This window comes from Xiphias gladius, chromosome 23 (genome assembly GCF_016859285.1).
Source record: "Xiphias gladius isolate SHS-SW01 ecotype Sanya breed wild chromosome 23, ASM1685928v1, whole genome shotgun sequence".
Lineage (NCBI taxonomy): Eukaryota > Metazoa > Chordata > Actinopteri > Istiophoriformes > Xiphiidae > Xiphias > Xiphias gladius.
Genome location: NC_053422.1, coordinates 17,842,034 through 17,867,190, shown reverse-complemented (window position 1 = coordinate 17,867,190; position 25,157 = coordinate 17,842,034). Strand labels below are relative to the sequence as shown.

At 42.4% G+C, this 25,157-nt stretch overlaps 4 protein-coding genes across 7 annotated transcripts in view; 3 read left to right on the top strand and 1 right to left on the bottom strand.

Annotated features, from left to right (window-relative positions):
- Positions 1-155: 155 nt before the first annotated feature.
- ccng1 (cyclin G1) lies at positions 156-4,442 on the top strand. Its single transcript, XM_040119483.1, has 6 exons — positions 156-387; positions 1,688-1,951; positions 2,044-2,297; positions 2,655-2,733; positions 2,985-3,095; positions 3,271-4,442. The coding sequence occupies exons 2-6, from the start codon at positions 1,688-1,690 to the stop codon at positions 3,460-3,462; spliced, it is 900 nt and encodes a 299-aa protein (XP_039975417.1). The 5' UTR covers positions 156-387; the 3' UTR covers positions 3,463-4,442.
- nudcd2 (NudC domain containing 2) lies at positions 4,412-7,065 on the bottom strand. The gene is made up of 4 exons (XM_040119484.1): positions 6,639-7,065; positions 5,836-5,884; positions 5,601-5,752; positions 4,412-4,887 (listed from the first exon to the last, which is right to left on the bottom strand). The coding sequence occupies exons 1-4, from the start codon at positions 6,825-6,827 to the stop codon at positions 4,804-4,806; spliced, it is 474 nt and encodes a 157-aa protein (XP_039975418.1). The 5' UTR covers positions 6,828-7,065; the 3' UTR covers positions 4,412-4,803.
- Positions 7,066-7,113: 48 nt separating this feature from the next.
- gabra6a (gamma-aminobutyric acid type A receptor subunit alpha6a) lies at positions 7,114-15,480 on the top strand. The gene is made up of 11 exons (XM_040119475.1): positions 7,114-7,175; positions 7,440-7,550; positions 7,630-7,736; positions 7,880-7,947; positions 8,388-8,608; positions 8,722-8,804; positions 8,927-9,070; positions 9,972-10,124; positions 10,220-10,470; positions 12,316-12,560; positions 14,457-15,480. Exons 2-11 carry the CDS (start codon positions 7,492-7,494, stop codon positions 14,476-14,478), a joined length of 1,353 nt encoding a protein of 450 aa, XP_039975409.1. The 5' UTR covers positions 7,114-7,175; positions 7,440-7,491; the 3' UTR covers positions 14,479-15,480.
- Positions 15,481-15,748: 268 nt separating this feature from the next.
- gabrb2a (gamma-aminobutyric acid type A receptor subunit beta2a) overlaps positions 15,749-25,157 on the top strand; it is a 30,143-nt gene continuing 20,734 nt past the window's right edge. For all 4 annotated transcript variants that reach the window (XM_040119474.1, XM_040119471.1, XM_040119470.1 and 1 more), the window contains exons 1-3: positions 15,749-15,822; positions 15,960-16,060; positions 16,489-16,556. In XM_040119474.1, the coding sequence (XP_039975408.1) occupies positions 15,749-15,822; positions 15,960-16,060; positions 16,489-16,556 (243 nt within the window). The remainder of the gene's footprint in view (positions 15,823-15,959; positions 16,061-16,488; positions 16,557-25,157) is intronic.

Below are 25,157 nucleotides of genomic sequence, written 5' to 3'. Positions count from 1 at the left end.
GTCCCGCCTTGCTGCCTGCGATTGGTCCGCCACCATGTAAAGGGCGGGGCTTAATCGTGAATTGCTGGAAGTGTATCCAATTGAAACTTAGAAGCAGGGACGTTTCCTTCTTGTGACCAATGAAAGCTCACCATGTTTGGACGTAGGCTTGGTTTTATGCCGGCATTAATACGTAAACTGCCCTTTTCCCCATCGCCTTACGCCAAGGGTAGGGGGGTGTGCATAGGCAGAAATTAACCTATGCTTAAAACTTTCTTTATTGAAAGTTCATACTTACACTTTTTTGAGTTTTAAACCTCTTTTCACTCGATTGTTTAAAGCGTGTGGAGGCTTTTTGCCATTGCTGATTTTTTTCCTAGTATTAAAGGAAGCGTAACTTGATATAAGGTAAGTTAACCAATCTTCCTTCTTGATCGCGTTAACTACCCTTATCTTTAACTTGGCGTGGTATTTGGGGATTTACAACCTTAATCCTGTTATTATTTGGCTGTCAGTAGCTTAAAAGAAACTACCCTCACGCTTTGAACATTGAAAATTGATGTTCGCCAGCGTTAGCGCTTTTAGCTAGCGGCTAGGTCATTAACGTCAAATTAGTTTGTAATTTTCCCTTCAGCTTCATCAAGTATAACTCTAAACTGAGACAATGCAACAGTGTTTTGTCTTATAGTTTTAGCCATAGTTTTACAGTTTAAATCGTGTTATCTCATTCGGGTGTGTTGTTGTCATATGGCTGTGTGTTAGCCCTCCATTGGTGTGTACGGCCGGGACATGTCCCGACATGACGCAGGTCCTACCCTGCCACACACACGGCCTGGTCCTGTGATATGAAGCCTACTGTTGTGACCACGCTGTCGATTTTTTTTTTTTTTTTAAACGGAGGGAATCGTAGGTTTTAAGAAACTTGTATTAACCTAAATATGATTTTTAAAAATAGTATTACAAATCGTGAGGAACTTTGCTTGACATGTCCCTTTTATGTACCTGTGTGGTACCAACGCCTGTCCATTCCAGTTGAGTCCAGTTCAATGACAGCTGCTGGTGGAAAGGCTTGACACCGGATAACCTACAAATTTGGAAGCAGTCCCATGTCTCAGCTACTCCTGAGAAATACATATCGCTTACCCAGATCATTTTTTATTAGAACATACATTACTCTTACATTCTGAACAATGCGTAACCATTTGTTTTTATTGAAGTACAGCAGTTATAAAACAAACCATCTGGAGAATGTAGTACCAAGTTTTACAAAGTGATTGCTATTAGCAAGATACTGTATCTTGGGTCCATATGGTAGAAAATATTACCATCAGTGAGATACATGATTATTATATATATGGTACGTCCCCCATTGGGCTGTGGTATAAATAACATTAGTAGGGTTGACGTTTTGTGTATAAGGAGATTTATTGGTACATATCATTAAAGGCTAGGTAGTCTGGGATTTGATTAAATTAATGGTCCTTTTCTCGTCTTAGTTCAGATAAAAATCTGTAACTTATTTGACCAAATTATGTTTTTTTTTGTTTTTGTTTTGTTTTGTTTCTCAAGCGACCATAGCGCCTAGCACTGTCTATAGTCCCATACACAATACTGTCACATTATCAGTGCTGAAACATTTGATCAAAAATACTGTGATTTTAATTTGATTTAGTCAGTATTATTCAGCTCTAATTTCCTATCTGCACAGATGATTGACACAGTCACAGGACCTGGAGCCCAGCCCTTTGCAGTTCAGCTGAAGGCCCTAACAGATCTGGAGGGCCGATACCAGCCAAAGCTGAGCGGCTTGAGGTTCATCGAGGGTGCCCAGGACAATGGCCTCAGGATGACCAGCAGACTGAGGGAGCTGGAGGTGAAGGACCTGCTCTCTCTGACCAGGTTCTTTGGTTTCAGCTCAGAAACCTTCTCACTGGCCATCAGCTTGCTGGATCGATTCCTTTCAGTGATGAAGGTTTGTACACAGAAAGTTTCACCGTGTTGACTGTGCTAAATTTGTGTAAAAAATGGTTTTATAATCTTATTTTCTCTTCTTGTCCTCTACAGATTCAACCAAAGCATCTATCCTGTGTGGGCTTGTGCTGCTTTTACATTGCTGTGAAGTCCTCAGAAGAGGAGAAGAACGTACCTCTGGCCAACGACCTGATCCGCATCAGTCAGAATCGCTTCACAGTGTCTGACATGATGAGGATGGAGAAGATCATCATGGAGAAGCTCTACTGGAAGGTGAAGGCCCCCACAGCCCTCCGCTTTCTCCGCCTCTTTCACAGCCACATCCAGGACCAGCTCGACGCTGAGAGGTAAGGACGGCAGGTCACATCAACCTGCAGGGCTGAACCATGACTCAACAAGATTATATTTGCTGTACTAAAATGTGTCTTCTCATATTTGGCTTTGAAGAGAACACTAGACAAAAATATTTTTGAGGCCAACAGGCATAGTCCTTTTTGAAATTGTGAAGATTTTTAGACAGGTTAGAAAACAAATGTGAAAATCCTGTTGAAAATGTTATTGTTACTATGGTGTTGTGCTTTAGTTAAAACATGTAAATACGTTTTTGTTATCATTTTCATATATCTGAAGTCTAATCTACTGATGTCTAATCCGTTTCATATATAAATTGCAGTCTTTGCACTAAAAGAATTTTCTTTTTACAGCAGGAAGATGCTGACTCTTGAGAGACTGGAGGCTCAGCTGAAAGCCTGTCACTGTTCATTTGTCTTCTCCAAAATAAAGGTAGGGCAAAATAACTGCTCTCCAGCATTCATACCGTCAAAGTGACATCCAGCAGTTTCAATTTGACATGATAATCAAACAGCTTTCATGTTGCATGGCAATGACTTGTAGTGGTAGTCCAGGTATTAAGTAGGCCATCTCAAATCCCCATCAAGTGTCGTCATGTTTTCTGTGCCAGTTTTTTGAGACAAACCTGGTTACTGTGTTGGCAGTTTTTTGTGATTAAGAGTGTATACTCTGTTTCTCTGCAGCCATCTCTGCTTGCCATGGCTCTGGTGTGTTTTGAGGCCCAGGAACAACATGACCCTGATCACAATGACAAAATATCAGAGGCCCTGAAAAGTTTGCAGCAGCAGCTGAATGTAAGAACCAACTATTTTTACAGTCTTTAATCTGTGTGCTGCACAAAACAATCGAGAAGTAGGATTTTTTTTTTTTTTTTTTTTTTTGTTGCTAATTTTAATGGGTTTGGTTGTAGTGTTATTTTTGGTTAGAGCGCAAAGATTCCTACCCTTAGTGTATGTTTCTTCTGTGCAGATCAGAGATGGGGACCTGGTTTGTGTGCGGGAATTGGTTGGAAAATGCCTGGCCGAATACGCCACCACCAAGTGCTCCAAGCCTAACTGCCAGAGACTTCGCTGGACTATTTCAGGAAGAACTGCACGTCAGCTGAAGCACAGCTACTACAAGATCGCTCATCTTCCAACAATACCTGAGTCAGCTTGTTAAAACCTGGGAGTATGAATGGGTGGCCTTACATGCAGAGAAAAATTACAACTGTCCCCACATTATCTTTGTTCTCTGATTGGATGTAACTTTTGGGCAATTTGCTTGCAGTAAGGTCATCCATGTACAGCTCCAGTTATTTTCCTTACAGATTTTCATCTGTGATGATGGATTTCTTTAAGGAAAAACTACAAATATTGCAATTTTTTTTTCATCATGCATAGATCAAGCACACTATATTTCATCTTCCAAGGACAAGGAGTAATGCTTCATTAGAGAGGTTCATCAACTGCCATCCTGCTAAGTTTTACTTTCCTGGTTGAGTTGCTTACACAAGTGTACAGTATGTTCTTGTTTAAATCCGTACCAAGGTGTTTGGTGTTTCCTGGAACGGGTTGCTGGTTTTAAGCTAATAAGTATAGAACCACCTAGGTCCTCAGTCCACCATGTGGAAGAGGAGGGAGAAGGATTTTGTGAACAGCAGAAATGGAACCAAGAAATCGGGCCCAAAATCCTTAACTCCCACCCTAGGTTGCTAAACTGTCCTGAATGCACACTCCTACCCAAGGTGATTATTTTGTTTTTTTTTATGTTGATATGGCGAGGGAGTTCTGGTTTTTTCCAGTGAAGTGAGGCTAGTGACGATCCCGTCATGTATGGCTAACCATACTATTTGAGCTGAAATGTCATCAGTGGTTACAGATGAGTGATTTTCACCGATTCTTAATTTGTGGACACAGAGCACCACATGTATTGATTGATTTCAGTTGTCAATTATGCAGAGAACACTGAAAACTGGTCCTTGCAGTGAAAATGTGGATTGAAATTTGTATTGCATTTTCTTTGCCAGTTTCCCTGTCTAGTATAAGTTTCTTTTAGTGAGAAAAACAGAATGTGTTCTCAAATTCAAAATGACTAAAAGAATACACCATCTGGTTAACCTATGTACATGTACCTTTCAATAAAACTTTATTGAAAAGCTATTGCTGTATGCTTTTGTTTCAAAATTCAAAAACATCTCTCTCAAAGGCTTTTTACAAACAGATCAAACATTTACAATCAGCTGTTGTTCAGCCTGTAAAATGGGCTTTAACTTGCCAGACAAAATCAGTTCAGAACCAACGGAAAGGCAGATGATAGAAAGGGCTAGCTGTGTTACACATGTTGTGTCTCTGTCGAACAATTAGACCGCCCGAAGAGAGTTGCGAAAGTCTTTCGCTTCCTTTTGGTGACAGTCTGACAGACCCACTGTTCCTCTGCCATGCCGTGGATGTCCTCAATAGTGTCCATTAGAGGGAAGTGACATCTCCAGCACTTACTATATGTTTGAGACCATAGCAACGGTCAATTCTGTAGATTGGAAAAGTCAGGACCACCGCCAGCAAAATTCCCAGAGATCTCTGCGCCGCTAAAGTCAAATCCAGGATTCTGGCAAAGAGGAGGGCAATTAATGAATAACCACTTATCAAAACTAACATACATTTTCCATTCATTTTACAAATTCATGCTGTAACATTGATGATACAATCCATGATGCTCTGAGGGGTGAATAATGGCTTTATGAATTGTTAATAAATAATTTACCAGGGCTTAAAGATCAGTTACAAGCCATTAATAAGAACAATCTCTGGGTTGCCAGGTTGTGAAAACTGACTGATTAGATCATTTGACTACTTATTTCTTGTCAAGGGCTGTAGACAATCTGGATTTAAATCCATTTATTAGCATCTTATTAACATTTCCAACTACAGACTTGATGGCTTGTTAGAAAGAGAGAAACCCATGAGCGTTTATTAAAAGGACCATTTATAACTGCATTTTTACCAAACAGAAACGCAAAATACCTGCCACAGGGATTTTTCCCAACCCCGGTAACCCAAAATTTGTCTTTATTAATGACTTATAATTGATGTATAAAGTCTTAGTACATTTATTAATAAACCAGTACTAAAGCTATTTGTTCCAACCTATAAGATTTCAGCAATGATGCCTTACAAGAAAGTGGTACCTATCGGGCTAACAAAGTGGCAGCAATGTGGCCATATGTAGAGGGAGACAGGTGTACAGTTGATAACAGAAAACTGTCTTGGCACCATACACCATACACCATAACCCTTCAGATGACACAATATAAAACTAACCTCTCGCTGGAACCTCTCCAGTGTGAGCTTTCTCTGCATCTGGTCCTGGACCCAGGCATTCGCACAGTACTCCCCCTCCAGCAGGGAGGACCAGCAGTTCCCCGCCTCTCTGTTGGTCTTCATCAGAATGATCCGGATGAGACACTTGTCCTCTGTGGAGGGAAAACAGGAAAAGAGATGAGGCGGCTTTTGTCTACTGAAATCTGAGTATGTTACTTTTAGGTATGCAACCTACCTAGTGTCCATGTCGCCTCATCAGACACGGTTGTGTCAAACAACTTTCCCTGACAGGGTGTAAAAAGAAAAGATTGTGAGGTTGATGTGTGAGTTCACATAGCAGTCAAACATGTTATGAGCTAATGATTTCAGTAAAGGTAACAATATAAAATGTTGCACTATGAGATGAACTCAAGTCCAACTTTGAGCATTCCCTTCCTTTTTTCTCTTCCAGGAATGATAAATTAAAAAAGGAAGTTCTCTATCTTTTTTAATTTGGTCAAGGTTGAGTGGGACTAGATGAAGGAAGGCCATCGATATTCCTGATTTTCTCCATCTTTTGCAGCTCAAAAGACATGGTTTTGTAATGAATGGAGAAAAGACTCATTTTAAACCTGGGCATGGTCCAATAGACCACTTCCACGGCATGGATTTTTATTTACCTGAGATGGAAAGGCACAGGTGGACCTACCAACATCAACAATGGTTCCGTTGAGTGGGTCAGCATGTACAATACCAAATCCTGTAACTGGCTCAGCTACACGGTGCACAGTCGGCATTAATGATATGAATACACCAGTGCTTTTCTTGCTTAGACACTTGGAGAGTCTGGAAAAGTTTTCATAGTGACCTAACGTCATATACAAAGCAAGGCGTTTTTCTCATTTTTGTCATTTTAATCACAGGTTTTACCTTTATTCTTACCAAGAGGGGGACAAAACAGATTCAGAAAATCTAAACAGTATCGAATTAAACCGAATCCCACATCGCTCTTTTTTATTTACCCTTCCTTCTTTCACTCCAAGTGAAAATAACGATCACCTTGAATATTTCCTGCCCTCTGACGTGCAGCTCGATGACTCTGGATCCCAAATGGCACCTGACCTCTCTGGCAGACGTCCCATGAGGCACGTTTACTTCGATGAAGACCTCCTCCATGGTCTGGTACCAGGAGCCCCAGGGTGTCTTGCAGGGCACGACACCGCTCCTCTCCTCGAAGTGCACCGACATGCTGCGGCGTCCACCGGCTGACAGGTCTGCTGATGTCAGCTGAGTTTTTCCTGCTAGCAGAGAAGTTATGCTAACAGTTTGCTACCCACTTAATCCTTTCCGCTGTTTATGTACCGACTACATAACATGATTGCTGTGAAGAATGTGTCAGTTAAAACTGGTTTCACTATTTGGTGGATATGTTAAATCTCGCCGTGTTGTTTGGCCCATCACTCTCGCGAAACTTCTTCTTCTTCTGCTCTCGTTGTGGCTATAATTTCCGGTTATAAACAACATTGTGTCCGCAGCGCCACCAGCTGTCTGAGAAACCAAGCTGCAACAAGATCAACTGTTCTCATGAGAAACACGGTAGGCTTTTATAAGTATTATTATTATCAATACTATAAACTGATATGATTAATTGACTTCAGGTTTTTATTTTTGCTTTAATTATCTTAATTTGGCTTCAACGGAATCCAATGTTTGTCTAAAAATGGAGTGGATTTACTAATCTGCTAATTAGATTACTGTTCCTATCTTAAGTGCCTCCTGTGTCCTTTTGCATACATACCAGTCACTTTAACGACACCAATAAAGACTCTTGCTCGATTTGTTTTAACTCCTCTCACATAGTATTTTGCTAAATATGAGCTGATCAGAGAGTTGACTGAAAATTTGGTGATCAATGCTGCCGGGGATGGCTGTCCTGATGTTAACTTTAGTTACTTTTATCTGCTGGATAAAGTAAGTCTTCTCTCTTTACCTAAACTTGGGTCAGAGTACGGTCAGCCTGGGAGTTCAACCCTTTTTTTTTTCTTTGCAGTCTTGGTAATGTAAGTGGAAATGAGAGGATTTACTCGGACAACATCACTCTCATTTTGGATCGACTTTTGGATGGTTATGACAACAGACTGCGACCTGGATCTGGAGGTAATTCAAACTTCACATCCCTAACCCTTTTTCATAAAGCCTTGCCTCATATTTTTAAGATAAATTTAGTACATGGTGCCATATAAATTTCTGTGCATTTTGTGTTATTGCGTGCAGTGTACAGTTGTTAATGACTGTTGCAGGTGGTGTTACCGAGGTGAAAACAGACATCTTTGTCACCAGCTTTGGACCTGTTTCAGATGTTGAGATGGTAAGATAATACTTCTGTGAGGAGCTGTACGTATATGCGCCGACTGTGGGAGATAACAGCGCTTCAGTGACCACTGAATGTCTGCCTCATGGGCAATCTGCCATGAGACCGTCTAATGAGCTTTAATCTGTTTGACCAGCCCTATAACTCCATTATTGATGGCCTTTAAATCAATATGACAACATGTCAGACAGAGGAAATGGCTGAATGGATTGATTAATGATTATCTGGGATGAGTGGCATCCATCATTGCCTCGTCAGTTCTCCTCACCTTCCACTGCAAGTTGAAATGTGTCTTCAGTATTACACTGTAGATGCTGATGAATGACGGGGACTGCATTTTTGTAGCGCACAAAGATCGAAATTTAAAGTGAGACTTTAGGGTTGCATGGTTTGTAGTTTGTATTTACATCTACTAATATCTGATGTTTATGCATCAGGAGTACACTATGGACATGTTCTTCCGTCAGATGTGGGTTGATGAGCGTCTTAAGTTCGAGGGCCCGATTGAAATCCTGCGGCTGAACAACCGTATGGTGGACAAGATCTGGATTCCAGATACGTTCTTCAGGAACTCTAAAAAGTCCCTTTCCCATAACATGACCACACCCAACAAGCTCTTCCGCATCATGCAAAACGGGACTGTCCTCTACACTATGAGGTGATCTTAGATAGCACAGCTGTTGTTTTGTTTATAAAACTGTCTTTTTTCTGACCTAAGGTTAAATGAAATGAATAACTGAGATTGATTCCTGTGTGTCCTCTCCATGTTAGACTGACAATCAGTGCAGAATGTCCGATGAGGCTGATGGACTTCCCCTTGGATGGCCACGCCTGTCCTCTCAGGTTTGGAAGCTGTAAGTATAACAGATGTGTTCATAAACAGAATGAATAATATTGCCCGGTAATGTCCAGATTCATAAATGTGACCAACATTTGAGTGTTTCAGGTGTTCCCCCACTTGTCTTTGCATTTTTAGATGCCTACACGAGCAGTGAAATTGTGTTCACCTGGAGAAAGGGGCCAATAGCATCTGTCGAGTGTCCCAAGGAATCCATGAGTCTTCTTCAGTATGATCTGGTGGGACAGACTTTGTCCAGTGAGATATTCAAATCGAATACAGGTATTGCTGACTGTCAGCTCTCACATTGCTCTTCTTATAAGGACACTGTTACAGTCGTAGCTGCACTTTAAAAATTCTCATGAGCTGATGAATCTGCTAATAGCAAGAGGTCAAGTGAGTCTCTTCAAACTCTGCACTAGTGTCCATTACTCTCCCGCAGTAGAGCCGATATAAAAGCAAAGACTTCCTTCAGCAGCGTCTGAGCATCTAAGATGCTTAAGTGGTCAAGGCCTAATGCGAACGGTGTGCCTTAAAAAAGAACTAGAGGGTTTAAAGCCCAGTGAATGCACTGACAGAGGAGGAAGGATGGAGTAGTGTGTGTGTGTGTGTGCGCATTTTCTCTATTCACCAGAAGAAGAAGGTGCTCCCCTGCTGTGAAACCCAGCATATTCCTGGAATAGAGAGAAAAAAGATGAGGCAGGCTAGGCTCCAAACCGTAGAGATGCTATCCATTTAGAAAACACCGAGAGCGAGAGAGACAAGCTCTGTATGTGCGTGCGCATGATGCAGTGTGTGTTTGGTCTGTGAATGTCTGCATGCGTGTGTTAGGCGGAGCAGGGCAGTGTTACGCATAGTGACACTGCATGCTCTCCTCCTTCCCCCTCCTCACTCGCTTCTTCTTCCTCCTCTTGACTTTATCCCATTTCCAAATGTCTGCTGTGCTCCCTCCTCCTTCTTTCCTTGTTTTTGTCCCGTTCCCGTCCTTCTTCTGTTCCTTCCTCCTGGCTCTCGCATGCTGTCTTAACAGTTAGCTGGCTATTCCAGTCCTAACAGCAGCGATATATCTATACATTTCTCTCAGCAGCTATTCTGTTTCAAGGGCAGGCAAGGGCATCTGCTCTGTGCTACCCCGCTCTCTCTCTCAGGGTTACTCTCTTCACACCTGCTGTTTATCTTGCAGGTCACTACTCTGTGCAGGTGATCCATTTCCTTCTCCAGAGGAAGCTCGGCTACTACCTCATACAGACCTACATCCCCCTCATAATGGTCGTCGTGTTGTCACAAGTCTCTTTTTGGATTAACAAGGAGTCTGTTCCTGCACGTACAGTTGCTGGTACTCTATCTCCCCATCAGTATCGGGCAATTAATGTTTAATTAATGTGGCATGTATGTGTGTCAGAGTACATATATATGCTTGTCTTCCTCCAGGCATCACCACAGTGCTGACAATGACCACCTTGAGCATCAGTGCCCGTCAGTCACTTCCCAAAGTGGCCTATGCCACCGCCATGGATTGGTTCATCGCTGTGTGTTTTGCCTTTGTGGCCTCGGCTCTCGTCGAGTTTGCAGCCGTGAACTACTTTGCCACCCTCCAGGCCCGCCGTCTGAAGGAACAAAAAGCCAGACAAGACAAGCTTGAGGTTCTGGCTACCGGCAGCGACGATGACGACACAGTTTCGGTGAGCAGTCAACTTTATGTCTAAGATGAAGGACAAATTCCAGCTGAAAAAATCACTTACATCATTAAAACATGGTGATCACTTAATCACTTAACAGAGGTTGGTTTTTGTAGAATCAGAATCACAAGTAAAAGAGTTTTATTGGTTAAGTTTGCATACGCAAAAAACCCTTTTTTTTTGCTATTTCATTTCATATATTACACGTAAAACAACATGAAATTGTAGAAAAGTATGATGTGAAAATTGTAAGAGTAGAAACTAATAATTCAGGGAACAGGCCCATTTTTCAGGAAGGACTGTGATATCTGACCAAAACAAAGATATAAAAAGCACGTAAAGGTTAACGGAATAATTCAACATTTTGGAGAATTTTTGGGCTTTTTAACTTCCTTGCCGAGAGTTAGATGAGATGTCCAGCAGCCGGTTAGCTAAGCTTAGCACAACCTAGCTAGCTGTCTTTCTCCTTTCCAATTTTTATGCTAAGCTAAGCTAATTTATCGTACAGACATAATAGTGGTAATAATCTTCTCGTATCTATCTTCAATTTCTGAACAGTTCTTTTAAAATAAAAAAAAAATGTTAGTGTGTGCAGTAATAGGAAGCTAGAGAAGTCACTGATCTGAACAGTAATGCACTGGGGTCCTGGGTACAAACAGGGATAAATACACAACTTTACAGCCAGGTTTGCTATTATGTGGACTGTAGCAAATCTATAGGATTCTATACCGTAGGATATGGTTTTCCTAAACTTTGTATGAAAGCAACTTGCTCAGCAACATCAGCTTCTGCTATCACTTAAACAAGGTGTGTGATTTACATTTGAGAGGCCATGATTTTATGTACATGGCGTGTCAAATGCATTTACATAGGTAGTAATGGTGACTGGAGGACGGCACGGTGGTGCGGTGGATAGCACTGTTGCACTGTTGCAACAGCAACAGTGCTATCTGTGGGAGGAAGCCCACAGTTAGCCCCTCCCGCAGATGAAGCCCCAGTTATAAAGGTTTCATCCCAAAATTGACAAAGACATGCAGGTGTGAAAGGTTGTTTGTCTCTATATGTTGGCTCTGTGATAGATTGGCAACCTGTCCACACCCCAATGTCCAGCCCCCCTGCAACCCTCAAAGAATAAGCGGTATAGCTGATGGACGGTGAATAATGTATAATGTATAACGGTGAATGGAGATACAGAGTGTCCTCAGTGTTGCAGAGAGTTTGATGCAGTGATGCTGATAAAGAAGACTAACCCAGCTGCTTCAGACTCAGATGCAGAGAAAGAGAAATCATGCCACAGATAGGAAGTCTCTTTCTATGCATTTCCAAGTAGTCACCCTGCCTTTTCCATTCTTGCCATTCAGGGCATACCACACATTAAATAGTAATATGTGATGTTGTAGTGCTCTCATCTCCAGCTATATGCTTTATGCTAATACTGTAAGCCACCACGGCACCCTCCTGGGATCTGTCTCGTGTAGGGCTCATGGTTAGATGCTTTAAAAATAGCCTCAGTACGAGAACAGAGAACAACTCCAGCACTCCTCCCTGCATAATCTCCTAACCATCCTATGGGCATCCAGCAAACTACCTGCTGCGTTCTATAAGGATGTTGCCATGCCATTGAGAGAAAGCTCCTGTGGGAACAAACATTGTTGCGGCATTGTATACATGACTCCAGCAACTTAAAATTAGTATACACAGTATTTACTAGCAGTGCAGAAATCCGTGGTTTTTTTAACATTTCTCCTTCCCCTTTTTTTTCTCTCACTGTGCACCACAAAACTCACACCAACCCCATCTCACCCCCTCCTGCTTTCCCTCCAAATCACCCCGCCCCCCTCCCACCAGTCGGACAGCAGCCCTCAGGAAGGCCTGAAGAGGAGAAACCACTCAGTGTGCTGCAGTGAGCCAGAAGATGCTCCGCCACTGCCGATCTTCCTCCAGCAGGGCTCGGCTTTTCCTCAAATCCCGCAGCTGGCCGGCACCAGCCCCATCGACACGTACGCCCGTGTCCTCTTTCCCCTGGCCTTCGCCCTCTTCAACCTCATCTACTGGTACATCTACTTGGTCAAGGACACCATGGAGAGTGCCAGGTACCCTAGCCACATTCAGTTCTCTCTGTACATCTATCCGGCTGCTGGTGTGCCTACAAGAGTAAAGGCACCATTCAGAAGTCCAGAAATTTAAAGGATATGGCTGGTGATGGACAACAAATTCCATGAAAATTCCAAAACCAACAGTGAATTACTCACGGGTATTGTCTGTGTATCCAAAATATGATTGCTTATTCCTCAGTGCCATGAAGCTTCATTGTTTCAAAAGCAATTAAAAACACATCTATGAGCCACATGGCTGCACCGGGTGACATGTTCTCTCATTGTGATGAACACGGGCACTGTGGTTCACTTTGAGTGGTTCCCACATGCACCATCCCACTACCATAAATACTAAATCACCAAATGTGTTTTAATCCACGGCTGAAAATAGTCCCCAACAAATGCATTATTTACTCCTGTTTGAGTAATGTTTGCTGGTGCCAGGCTGTGGTGCCCAGTTGTTTTTGGGAATTACTTAGACTCCACTGACCCATTTTTGAAGATTTATGAATTTAAGTTGGAACAAATGGGCTCGGAGCTGAGTGCCACGAAAAGGCTAAGAAAGTTGTAAAGTATTGAGAGACGGACCAAGACACAAAAAAATACAGAATACCACTGGCTTTATTTTTTAATTGTTCTTCTACTGTAGGTAATGGATATCAAACAAGTTGGTCCCATCTTTTTTGCCTCGTGAAATATGTTTACCAGTTGAACCAGGATTTTTTTCCTCTTACATTGTTTCGCTTGAATAATATTTAGATTTTGATATTTGACATGAAAAAAGCAAAACCGGAGAAAAATATGAAAAAGTAAAAAAAAAGTAATTTTTAATAGCAAAAATACTGTATTTTTCTTCCTGCAGACCCTTACATTAATCTACCTTCTCGAGTTTACAGAATTGTTGTATAAATTAGCAAAGAGGAGAAAAAAAGTCAGCCAGTGGATGAAGGATGTTTATGCACACTTACTTTGTATCTCAAAGAGCCACAAACCTGTCTCACTCTACTCTAATTATGATAGCTTCAGTGTAACAACGACTACCCACAGTTTTTTGTCAAAGACTTTTATCTAGGCAGTATAAACATCAATAATTTCTAATGCTGAAACAGCCCCAGGAGTTGTAGGCATAAAAAAAAAAAAAGAAAGAAAGGGGAGAATGATGTTAGGTGGCGTTGTTGCTGCATTGACGCCAGTGCTGTGGCTTTTATCATCATCATAGATTTACAATACAAAAGGGGCTGAGCGCTCAGTTAATTTGAGAAGAAAAACATGTATCAAGCTCTCTCCTCTTTTATATGAGGTTTACCTGAGGGCTGGCAAAACCCCGGTCGTTTTAATGACAACACTGTTTCTTCATGGGGAGTTGGTCTCACAGGCGAAATAAACCAGAGCCTACTTTGCACATTAACCACATGAAAAGGCGATTATTCACTTTCCCGCTTATAAGTGAGCCACTTATAGAACACAAAGCTCCATGTCCAAGAAAGAAAGAGAGAGATACAGCGCAAAAAGACAGACAGAGAGAGCGAGGGAGAGACGGGAGAGGGGGGAGAGAGATCTGTTATGTAACACTGGGGAGTGCAAATCTGCTCATCATGCTTCTCATGTTCCTGTCAGAGAATTTTTATGGTTGTTTTGTTTATAACATTCTGCTGAATAATGAGAGAGACAAGATGGAGAGCATGAGAACAGCTGGATCACATCTATTCCCTGTATGTATTTTGGCCACGTCTCTTTGCTTGGTACTTTTGAAGAAGGCGCTGAGAGGACGGGGAGCACGTTAGCAGTTTGGGCTGTGCAGTGTACTGCAGATAGAGCCACCCTGAATGTGGAAACAGAGGTTTCTGTATGCTCCTCTCACATTTCCTGCTCTGCTGTATTCTGCTCTTGCAGGGACATGGATGCTAGCAGCTAAGAGGACCTGGAAAAGGCTACATGCAGCCAGAGAGACCTTCAGCATCCAGCCAGCCTCACCTCACCCTCCTCTCTCCCTCTGTGAACAAGCTCTCAGCGTTGACTCTGCTCCCATCTGACAGAGGAAATTAATCAGAAACTCATTTATTCTCCTGCCGCACATCTTTTCATTTCACAGGCTGTGACCACTGCCCACTTCTGTTCTGATCAGCAGCTGAAGAGCTGCCCTTCACAGGCCTCAGTCACTTTAAACCCGCCATGTACACACAACAACTTTTTGGGCCCCGGACCAGGACAGACACCACACACATACAGTATGCATGACGCTCAGACACACACACACACACACACACACACACACACACACACACACACACACACACACACACACACACACTCAAAAAACCAAGAAACAGATCAAATAGAAGTGGATGATATAATCTGTGATGGCTGTAACTGGTGGTGATGCAACAGTGAACCAATGCTTTCAGAAGCCTGCCCTCTACAGAAGCACAGCTCCCACTACAACAAGATCAAAGGCAATTTAGAGGAGGCTCGCATCCCTCCTCGCTGCTTCAAAAATGTTCTCAAACCTGAGAAAATGAATCGGGGGTGCTGTGTTTCTGCTGTGGCGCGCTGATGCTCCGTTTGCATTTTCAGATCTCCTGCAGGTCCTCTGGAAACACTGCAGGGAAGCCATGGGATATAACGCCCCTGGGTGTTGCTGACATTCATTTTCTCTTTTTTTAATTTATGGGTGATGCATGACTGTCAGGCACAGATGTTTGCATATAACTTTATATACAAACATCTGTGCCTAACAACCTGTTATGGATGGAGTGTTGTTCTCTTTTTAGCCACTTAAGGTGTCTAATAACGTGAACACAGAAGGTATAAACTTGCTCTTAACTTGACAATCTGACCATTTTAACTCCCCAGTGCAACCAGTTGTTTGACCTTGTCAGGATATAAAGAAACTTATCTGCCATGTACTAAACATATATAACAATAAAACAAGCCTAAAATTAACACCCTTGTTGTTCTTTTCACTCCTGTCGTAAATGCTCGTTTCTTCATTACGCACATCCACTTGTCCCTTTAATATTTTTCTCTGCAATGGAAACTGCTCATCCACCATCATCAGTCTCCACTCTTTGATCTTGGGCTGGCTGCACGCATGCGCCCCTCATTGGCTCCTCTGCGCTGTCTGGAGTAAGTTGGATGTGCGCTCTCCTCACTCGCATCCCGAAACCACCTCAAAAGCTGTTGCGATGGGGAGGATCAGGAAAAACCACTTTGGGATTTTGACTTTTTCCTTACTAGTGACTTTCGTCTGGGCTCAAAGGTAAGCGTTTGCATTTATTATTATTTTATTTTATTTTTTTTGCCTTCTATCCTGCATGTCACGTAGCCTCTGTTACAGCGTGCCTGGCGTGTGATATTAATAAGCTATTTTGCATTACACCACCTTTTTCTCCCCAGCGTCAAGGATATCAAAGATCCGAGCAATATGCCTCTGGTAAAAGAAACAGTGGACAGACTGATGAAAGGATACGACATTCGGTTGAGGCCAGATTTCGGAGGTAACGAGCAAATTGAAAACGGAATGTCATGTTTTCACGCCCTCCTGACGTGCAATACATGTTTAATGAATCGCAAAATCTGCTATAATTTACATAATCATCCCTTCACAGCCAAATAGGCCTTCCCAATTAGGCTATGAGGAATGATGTGCATATTTCATTTGATGAGGCGATAGGACGGGCTTTTAACGTGATCGATCCCGCTCATCAATGTTTGATTATCCCACTCAAAAGATGAAATTGGCAGCATTTAAGCTCATCTGCGTGTCAAACATGAGGATTTTTTTTTGCTCAGGCTGATGATGCACAAGTCTCCTGTAGGTGGAGGGGAGCTGAGAGGAACCTGTGTGCGCGTCACGAATTTGTTAAATTTACATGATGAGAGAATAAATCACATCTGCTGTACTGATGCCTCCTTTCCTTCACAGGTGCGCCGGTGGCGGTGGGGATGAATATAGACATAGCCAGCATAGACATGGTCTCGGAAGTCAACATGGTAGGTGCATCTTCATGATTATTACCCCGCTTAAATGTTGCCAATTGTGCCCCGGCATTGCTGGAATACAGCAGAGGTGGGCTCCTCATCACGGGGCAGTGTGTGTGTGTGTGTGTGTGAGAGAGAGAGAGAGAGAGAGCCGGGATAACCTGAGCCAGGTTTGAGGCATCTTGTGAATACGCTGTACTCGGGGTTAAAAAGAAAGAAAGGAAAAAAGAAAGAAGGAAAAAAAAGGATGAGAATTGAAGGATTCCGTCCCCGCACACATCGCCGCCATCCTCCGCTCAGTCTCCGCATTTGCAGCTCTGGTGAGTTGCTGCATTTGAATTCAAAACACACACTCATTGGCGCACTTGGACGCACAGCCCCGGCCGTGCGCTCGGAGAGCTGCGCGCGCGCGCGCGTGGGTGCGCGCGTGTGCGCGCGCGTGTTTGTGAGGGACTGCTTCGCGTTGTCGAGCCTCGGTGGTGTAATTTTGTAGACATGCATCTACCTACAACATACCAGAAACTCCCTCTTCTCCTCCAAACCGGCACCATTCGGTGTTTTTTCGCCCGGTTTGAGGCGTTTAACTCGGAAAACCAATCACATCATCGCCGTCTACGTAAACGATCTCCCCGCTACTTGTCAGATGACGTAAGCGATCTGTTAATAATAAATGTGTGGTCACACAGCATTGCAACAAAAAAAAAAAAAAAAAAAGACTGCTCCATCTCCGGTGCACAAAGATAAACGTCATGTGCGACTTGGAGAGGACGGGGGAAAAGTTCAGCAGCCCATGCAAGAGCACCACCTATTGATCCGTGTGACAGACAGACATGAAGCTGACGGCAGTTTTAACCCACCTCAGTGGTGCGTTCGCTGTGGCCCTGCTGCATTAAAACACACTCCATTTCCAGTGTGTTTGGCTCGTGGGATTGTGGATGCATGCAGCAGCAGAAAAAAAAAAAAAAAAAGACAAAACATGAAGGGCAGTCTTTGCAGAGAATTCAGAGTGTGAGAAAAGATCATTTACAAAGCAGCCTCTCCAAGGAGCAACATAATAGAGACGTTATATAAGAGCATGAAAAACAAGTTTGCCACTAGGAATGGAAGGAGGTGTGTTTTGTATTATTAATTGAGCCATATTTAAGTTGATGTCTAGTTAAATTTGTGTGTCAGATTTTGATTTGGCAGCCTGTCAAATCTGTGTGTCGGGTGGTCATTTGAAACTGCGCCGAATAACTTTTAAGCAAATAAATACGGCAGCTTATACGAGTTTGTTTTGGATGAGGAAAAGCACCGAATGGTCAGAGCTTCTCCTCTGATGGAAAAGGTTTTATTTTGGCGGAGGATGCAGACAGAACGGAAGTGCCTTGGGGGTCCGGGGAGATTTGAAATAGAAACCCCTCACTTGCTTTTTCCTCTCTCTCTCTCTCTCTCTCGTTCTCTCTTTTTTTTCTCCCTTTCTATCTCTCTCTCCCTCCTCCATCCTTCCCTCCCACCACTTTGACTGGATCCCTGGCTGTGACTCTGGGCTCAGCAGCCATGTAATCCACCTCTGCCTTGCTCCAAAGGGTTATCTTACTTAAGAACTAGGCATCTATGCAAGCATTCATCTGTAAGAAAACACTGCTTCATACATCCGTGTGTGTGTGTGTGTGTGCAACAAAACACAAAACTGTGCACAAACAGTGAATGGCGACTGACGTCATGCAACTCCCCGTGGCTATGAGAAAGCATTCATCTCGCTCATTTCTCGGAAAAGCTCTCCATGCCAGATCTGCACAGGCATCCCTCTGACACGAGGGACAAATTTAGACGAAAAGTTAAAAAATAAAAAAAAGGAAAACATCCCAGACCTCAGTGGACTTGTTTTCCACACGTTGTTGTTACCTTGTGAAAAATACTCCCTTCTACTTACATAACAGGTCAGAATTTCCTCCTCCTCTTTTCTTCCTCCTGCCCAGCTCTCTTTGGTATGATAGGGCAGCAGACGAGATTGATCTGAAAGAAATCAATAATATCACCGTGCCCCGCGATCACCGGGATGGAGTTGGTGACCTGCGCGCGGTGTGGGGCTGCTTTGATCTTCCTCATCAGGGGCAGCCGCTTTTAAGATTAAAGTGCTAAGAGGGAAAACAACACAGAGAGAGGCGAGGATGAGACTGGTGAAGAGCAAGGGTGGGAGAGAGGTGAAGGTTACTGCGATCAGTTTCACTGTCTCCTCTAATGATATCTACGTCCTGGTGGCAGCCGAGGAAAAGTTTCTGCAGACCCCTGTGTTACCACAAGATCTGGGGGGGAAATCTTCAAACCCAATACTCATTTTTTTTTTTTTTTTTTTGTGGCCGCACAGTTCCACCAAATGGATATTGTTGTCCATTTTATACACATTGTCCCCAAAAATTGGCCGGAAATCATTGTTATCTTTGGAAATGTTAGGATCTCCATGACACACTAAAAGGATCTGTGGGATTACATTATTTATAATATTTGGCTGCACAGCATGAGCTTGTAATGGCTGGCCGACTGGTGCCTCAGCGAGGTCTGTGGGGTTAAGAACAAATTTTACGACTCTCCAGTCCAGGGCTGCAACTAGATTATTTCCTCAATTAATCTATTAAACATTAGGCCTGTACCAAGTCATAAAATAGAGACATGATGCTCAGGAAAAGTTCCCATAATGCCCGTAATGACATCTTCACATGTCCTTGTCCGTCCAACTAACAGGACAAAACCCAAAGATATTTAGTTTAATATCATAGAAGACTAAGAAAATCACAAAATATTCAAATTTGAAAGGCTGCAACTAGTGATTTTTTAAAATTTTTTTTTTTGCACTTAAAAGATAATTTGAATAATCAAAAGAAGAATGAAGAGACTAAGTGCTGAGTCAGGTTCAGTAGTGTGCCGTGAGCCCAGGGAACCTTAAGGTGCTCTTGAAGATGACAAAACTGAAAGAAAACATTCTTGGAGCGGTTTAAGGCAGAACAAGGATAGAAGATATTTTAAAAGCCTTTATTTATTTGGGTATATTGTTTAAAACGATGACTAGTTTTGACCTCACAGAGTGTTAATCGAGATGAAAATGGTAAAAAAAAAAAAAAACCCCTGTAAATTAAAAGTAAATTCTAACGAATTTGAACTGCCTCTAAAGAAAATGAAACCTTTTCTCTATGATAACACAGACCAATTCCTCTCCGGTTACACATGATTCCAAACGATCACTGACTTTGGCATCGACAGAATAGGAACCTGAGGGAAAATGAAGGAATTTGCCGTGAGACGTGAAAAAATATGAGTGGATTCGAAATCTGCGTTTGTGTGCAGGTCTGCCATCACGGCGGTGAGCAGGTTTGGGTTGTAGACAGCTGCTCGCTCCTCTAATTAAAGATAAAAAGGCCTCTGGTGGAGAATGAACTCTGCATTTTGGTCGGGGCTGATTGAAGCCATTGTGGCATTTTTCTTCTGTGCTGACATGAAGGGCATGATGGTGTTTGCGTATGTAACGGGATTTCTGGATGATGTTGCTCCTCTCTCTCTGTAACGTGCACATGCAGGAGGCCGGTCCACATGTGTACGTGCCACTGTGAAGTTTTTTGTTTTTTTTTTTCTGTTGGTTTTTTTTTTGGTGCACTCTTGTGTGATCCACAACGATGGCCTGTTGAGGCTCAAAGGTCAGCCATGTTGTCGGGCAATAAAAATGCCCAGGTCAGTCAGCACCGTCGTAGCAGCCTCGCTTGCATGACATTACAAATGTGCTATTTTGAGAGGGAAGTGTCCTCCGAGTCCGAGGTGTGACCACACATCCTCGCTGGGTTGGCTCTGCTGACTCACTGGGGTTAGTGCAAAATATGGTACAGATATGATATCATGGCCGAGAGACCCCCCCCCCCCCAGTTTACCCCTTTCTGTTCAGCGCTGGCATCTCGCTCCATCACTCATCTTCCTCACCTAGCGGCTGAAATTGCATTTGCATAATGCTGTTTGTTTTTGCTGAAATCACAGATCCAGGAGCCGAACCCCGGTTACGGTGCATTAAAAAAGTGTTCTGCACACAGTCAGTGTAGCTGATTTAATACAGGTCGAGTCTGTTGTCTCAGCGATGCATCGGTGCTGCATAAGAATGTCTTCAGCATGCACAGCATGCACTCTGAAGCTGCAATAAGGAGGGAGGTAAATGAGTATTTTCACTCCTCGTCTTTTCTTCATCCCGCTCGTTAATTACATGTAAAATACCTGAGGTTGGTGGTTGTTAAGAGGCACTGCCTGCACTATAATGCTGTTCTCTGAATGTTAATTAGCTGGCTGTGAATTAAAAGATTTAAACAAACCAGCTGCGGTGGCTTCTGGGATGGAGGAATTAGTGGGGCGTGAGCGTTCCCTTTATTACGATCATTATCCTGACAAGCACTGGTTTTTTTTTACATGAGTAAGGGGATCTGGCCGTCAGATAACGGGAGCTGATGACGAGAGGGAAGGCGACGCAGGCCTCAGCGTCACACTACATCCGCGTGAAAGAGAGATGCAGCTTCTTGTGTCTATGAATTAGCAACCATTTTGATCTTGTTTGTCCAAACTGATCCTGTTCCATTTTATTTTCAGCTTGTGGAAAATAAGCTTGTGTTATTTTTACTCAGTGTTGCCATGACAACGCAGCCTTTTTTTGGTGGATCTAGGGAAGTCAAGGAAAAGCAAATAAGGCCTCTTTTTCCAGGGACTTTTTCAAGATTTTTAACATTTATTATCCAGGTGAAGGTTGTTCTGTCTTTGAAGATCCCACATTTCTTTTACTTTTTGTTTCCGTTCGCCTGTTTGTTGATATTTTGCCTTTTTAACAAATGTTGATGTTACTCGGAATTTCCCAGGATGTTAATGATTATAGTATCTTAAATAGGGCTCCAACTAACCAATTATTTTAAATTGAATTATAAAAATAAAAAGTATTGATTATTTTTTGGTGAAAAATTCCTATAACAATTTATCAGAGACACCTTCAGAGTACTTATTTTGTCCAACCAACCGTATAAAACCCAAATATATTCAGTTTACAAAGACATAAAACAGAGTTAAGCAGCAAATCCTCAGATTTGATAAGCTGGATCCAAGGATTTTCAAATATTCATTGATCAAAACTGCTGCTGATTAATGTTCTGTCGATCTAATCATCCATAAATGTAAGAGTAACTATTTCAGCTCTAATCTAAAATATCATAGAGTCTTCTTTTCTTAGGCTTTCTGAAGTTGTTGCCAAAATGTTAATCAAAACTACAACCCTGCACATTTTTATACGAATATATTCACACTTTTTTAAACATTTAAATACAAGAGTTTTTCTCTTTGTTCATCCGGTGCTGCTTTGATTCTGCCCGCTCTGTTTGCTCTGCTGAGCTCTCCAAAAAGCTTAAGACAAGAATGCAGGTTGTCCAGAACAATGTCATTAGTTATGCTGAGTGGACACACAGAGTAACAGATTAATATAGTCAGCAGCATAATTACAGCACAAGAACAACACTTAATCCTGCCGCTTTCTTACATGCACGCTGCGTTCTCTGCTTAATGTTTAGTCCGTGGGGACTGGGCTAATTTGTAGATAAGACACGGTCAGTGACAGAATATGAGCTTTGAAAATATAATGACACTATATATGAAAGTAAAACTTGTTAAAGAAAGGGTTTTAATGCAAACAATGTATCAGAGCTCATGGTAAAAACATGCCAAAAGTATGATTATCTTAAACATTTGGCAGTTAGTGTCATATGTTTAAACGGTTATGTATAATTTTGTTAAATTAATTGATGACTTCATAAATTTGTAAATCTAATGGTGCCGTTGCAAAATGCATTTCTTCTAATGCACCTAATCAAACTTAATCAAGTAGATTTAAAATAATGAAACAGTATTCCTATTTTTACTTGGCTGGTTTTGTCATTTGCTTTAATTATCAGCACTTGCCCTTGCAGAGTCCCAGCTGCAAGAGTGAAGTTACGCAAAGTTGAAATTGTTGGTGATATTCGTTCATCATGGCCGGTAGGGGAACAGAAAAAGCAGCGTGTCTTAAAACAGGGAGTGAGTTAGCCAGATCCATTAAAAGCCTTTAATGTGATGATGGCTCCCTTAATGATTCTGTCAGGCACTTTCTCGACCGGAGCCAAGAAGCTGAAAAATCACCCATTGGAAAGAATGTCATAAAAGCGTCCATATTGTAACTCCCCTCGGGATGTGCATGGCCAGCATCTCCCCCCTTGACCCCTTATATTTAATTTGAAGCCTGTACTTAACCGGACACAGAGAGCACAACAAACGAATAAATTCAGCTTGACCAGTTGATGTGTTGTGGCGTCTCCTCCAGCTTGTGGACGGGAAACAAGGGGACATGAGGCTACGCCGTCTGCAGACGAGCTTGTTATTGCCCAAATGTTGAATTGTCTCCTCGTGGCACAGTATACGTTGTCATTATGAGCAGATTCTTCCCCGCTTCTGCGGGAGCGCTCTGCAGCAGGACACAGCAGATGAAGGTGTTTAGCAATATGGTGGATGTCTGCATGGCCCCGCAAGGCTGCAGAGAGGAGAGAAAAGCACACATAGCAACTGTCACACCAGCAGTCTGTGGGCAGAATGTATGTTTTAATCCGTACATTTTGTTGAAATTTCTTAACTTTCTCATTCTCTTTTGACCCTATAAAATCCAATATCCATTTTGTTTTCCAAAAAGTCATTCGCAAACTTATTTGGGATTTGGGATGTGCAGTGATGTGTAAAAAGTACCGTCGATCGGTATATGTCATCAGTTCAAAATCATGTTTACAGGCACTTGCATAAGGTATCAAACTGACAAAACAATGTGAAGTATGTTTTCTGAGCAGGGCCCAGGGTCTCCAAGACCCCACACGCAACATTAGGGTTAAAAAGAAGAGAAGACAAAGTGTGCACATTCTGCTTTTTTAATCAGGTACAGAAAATTAAAATTTGCATAAAATGAAAAGCAGTGTGACTGTATTGGTGAATTGTCTTGCTTGTCACAAACAAGACAGTCTACTACACATAAATACATCAGGCGAGCTGGTTTCATTATGGAGAAAAAGTGAATGCATTAACGTCGGCTGTGTCTTCAAAACTGAATCTGCAAACAGAGCAGTATGCATTGTGTACAGCTCATCTATTGGCAGCTCCCACCCATGTCGCTTGTGACAGCCGATGTAGTTGTAATGGAGGTCTTGTAACAACCGTAGCCTGTCAGATTTCTCAGGGAAACACAAATGTACTCCTTGTCACTCTGTCAGATTCTTAATGGGGGTTTGTTAGCCCAGAAACAGATCCGTAGTGAGAGACTGTCACCGTGCAACCAGCCTTGATGTTTTATAAGTTAGCCGGGCTTTGTTTGTATCATCATAACGTTTGTATATTCAGTGCTGTTTTCCTTTTTTTTTTTTTTTTTTAATTTTTTTTTTTTTTTTTTAAATGTTGGTGCTCTCCACAAGATGTCTCCCTCACTGATGCTCACTGGGCCATCTGTGTGATGTTAATGGAGTTTCTTAGGGGTGCTGACAAGGAGAGTGAAGGTGGCTTTAGAGACCGACACTCCAGCACGGGACGGTGACTCTCTCAGTTATCTGCAGCTTTTTTTGGACGTTGCAAAATCCCCCTCCCCTGTTCCATCTTTTGCATGTGGAGGAAGAGATTAAGCTCTTAGCACATAACACATTAAATGTCTTGTTTATTATTCAGAAATTATTTTGAGTCCTGGAGAGAAATTTTTTAATCACTGAAGACTCCTTAACGTACAGGATTCTGTCTTTAATAGGGACTTTTTGCACTTAGTTTTTCCTTAATTTGTAACACGCATATCATATTTTCAGATTTTTCTTTTTTTGGCAGAATCTTTATTTACAGGTGAAAACATAAAGTATTAACATGCAGATGTAGGATTTGCTTTGCTTGCGTGAAAACAACATTCTCCTTAATGTGTCTGCAGAACACCCGATCACCTTTGCCCCGTCACAAAGCAAAATGTTCTCCCTCGCAGTACAGCAATGTACGGTGCAGATTTGCTTTTCTTTGAACAACAACCTTGACTGTACTGAGAGAGATGGGAGGAGGCAGCTGTGTTTTGTGTCCCTCTCTGAGCTCAACTGATGTCCGAGCGAAGGTAAACAGCACCATCTGTGAGGCCGTAATTATGCTGCCATTTCACAGCACAGCCAGGAGGCAGCGTGCAGGCCCAGGTGTTCTCTATACTCTTAAACCCCCAAATGTACACGGCGGCGAGGCACCGCGCACACAAGCAGGCACGCACAGGCATGAGAGCTGGCGCCTTACATCCTAGCTCAGTTCGCGTAAAAAAAAATGTTTCAAAATGTTTTGCGTCCAGTGAACCTTTTTTCAAAGCAGACACATGTCACAGTACGAACACTGGTGTATAAAATAAAATGAATGATGGCTGGATTCCATATAGTTGTTTCAGTTTCAGGGTCCTGGTGTTGTGCATTCTGGCTTGCCTGCACACGGTCATGACTTTCCTGGGATACTTGAATAGAACAGAGTCATTTTTAGTGTTATTAGTGACACCTGTGCTTTTCCTGCTATGACAAGTCAAAATGTCTGCTGCGAATCGCCACT

Coding starts and splice junctions, on each gene's coding strand:
- ccng1 (XM_040119483.1), top strand. CDS start 1,688: ATGATTGACACAGTCACAGGACCTGGAGCCCAGCCCTTTGCAGTTCAG. Junction 2,298..2,654: donor GACCAGCTCGACGCTGAGAG/GTAAGGACGGCA, acceptor TTCTTTTTACAG/CAGGAAGATGCTGACTCTTG. Junction 3,096..3,270: donor GTTTGCAGCAGCAGCTGAAT/GTAAGAACCAAC, acceptor TCTTCTGTGCAG/ATCAGAGATGGGGACCTGGT.
- nudcd2 (XM_040119484.1), bottom strand. CDS start 6,827: ATGTCGGTGCACTTCGAGGAGAGGAGCGGTGTCGTGCCCTGCAAGACA. Junction 5,885..6,638: donor GAGGGCAGGAAATATTCAAG/GTGATCGTTATT, acceptor ACACCCTGTCAG/GGAAAGTTGTTTGACACAAC. Junction 5,753..5,835: donor TGAGGCGACATGGACACTAG/GTAGGTTGCATA, acceptor TTCCCTCCACAG/AGGACAAGTGTCTCATCCGG.
- gabra6a (XM_040119475.1), top strand. CDS start 7,492: ATGCTGCCGGGGATGGCTGTCCTGATGTTAACTTTAGTTACTTTTATC. Junction 9,071..9,971: donor GATATTCAAATCGAATACAG/GTATTGCTGACT, acceptor TTTATCTTGCAG/GTCACTACTCTGTGCAGGTG. Junction 10,125..10,219: donor TCCTGCACGTACAGTTGCTG/GTACTCTATCTC, acceptor GTCTTCCTCCAG/GCATCACCACAGTGCTGACA.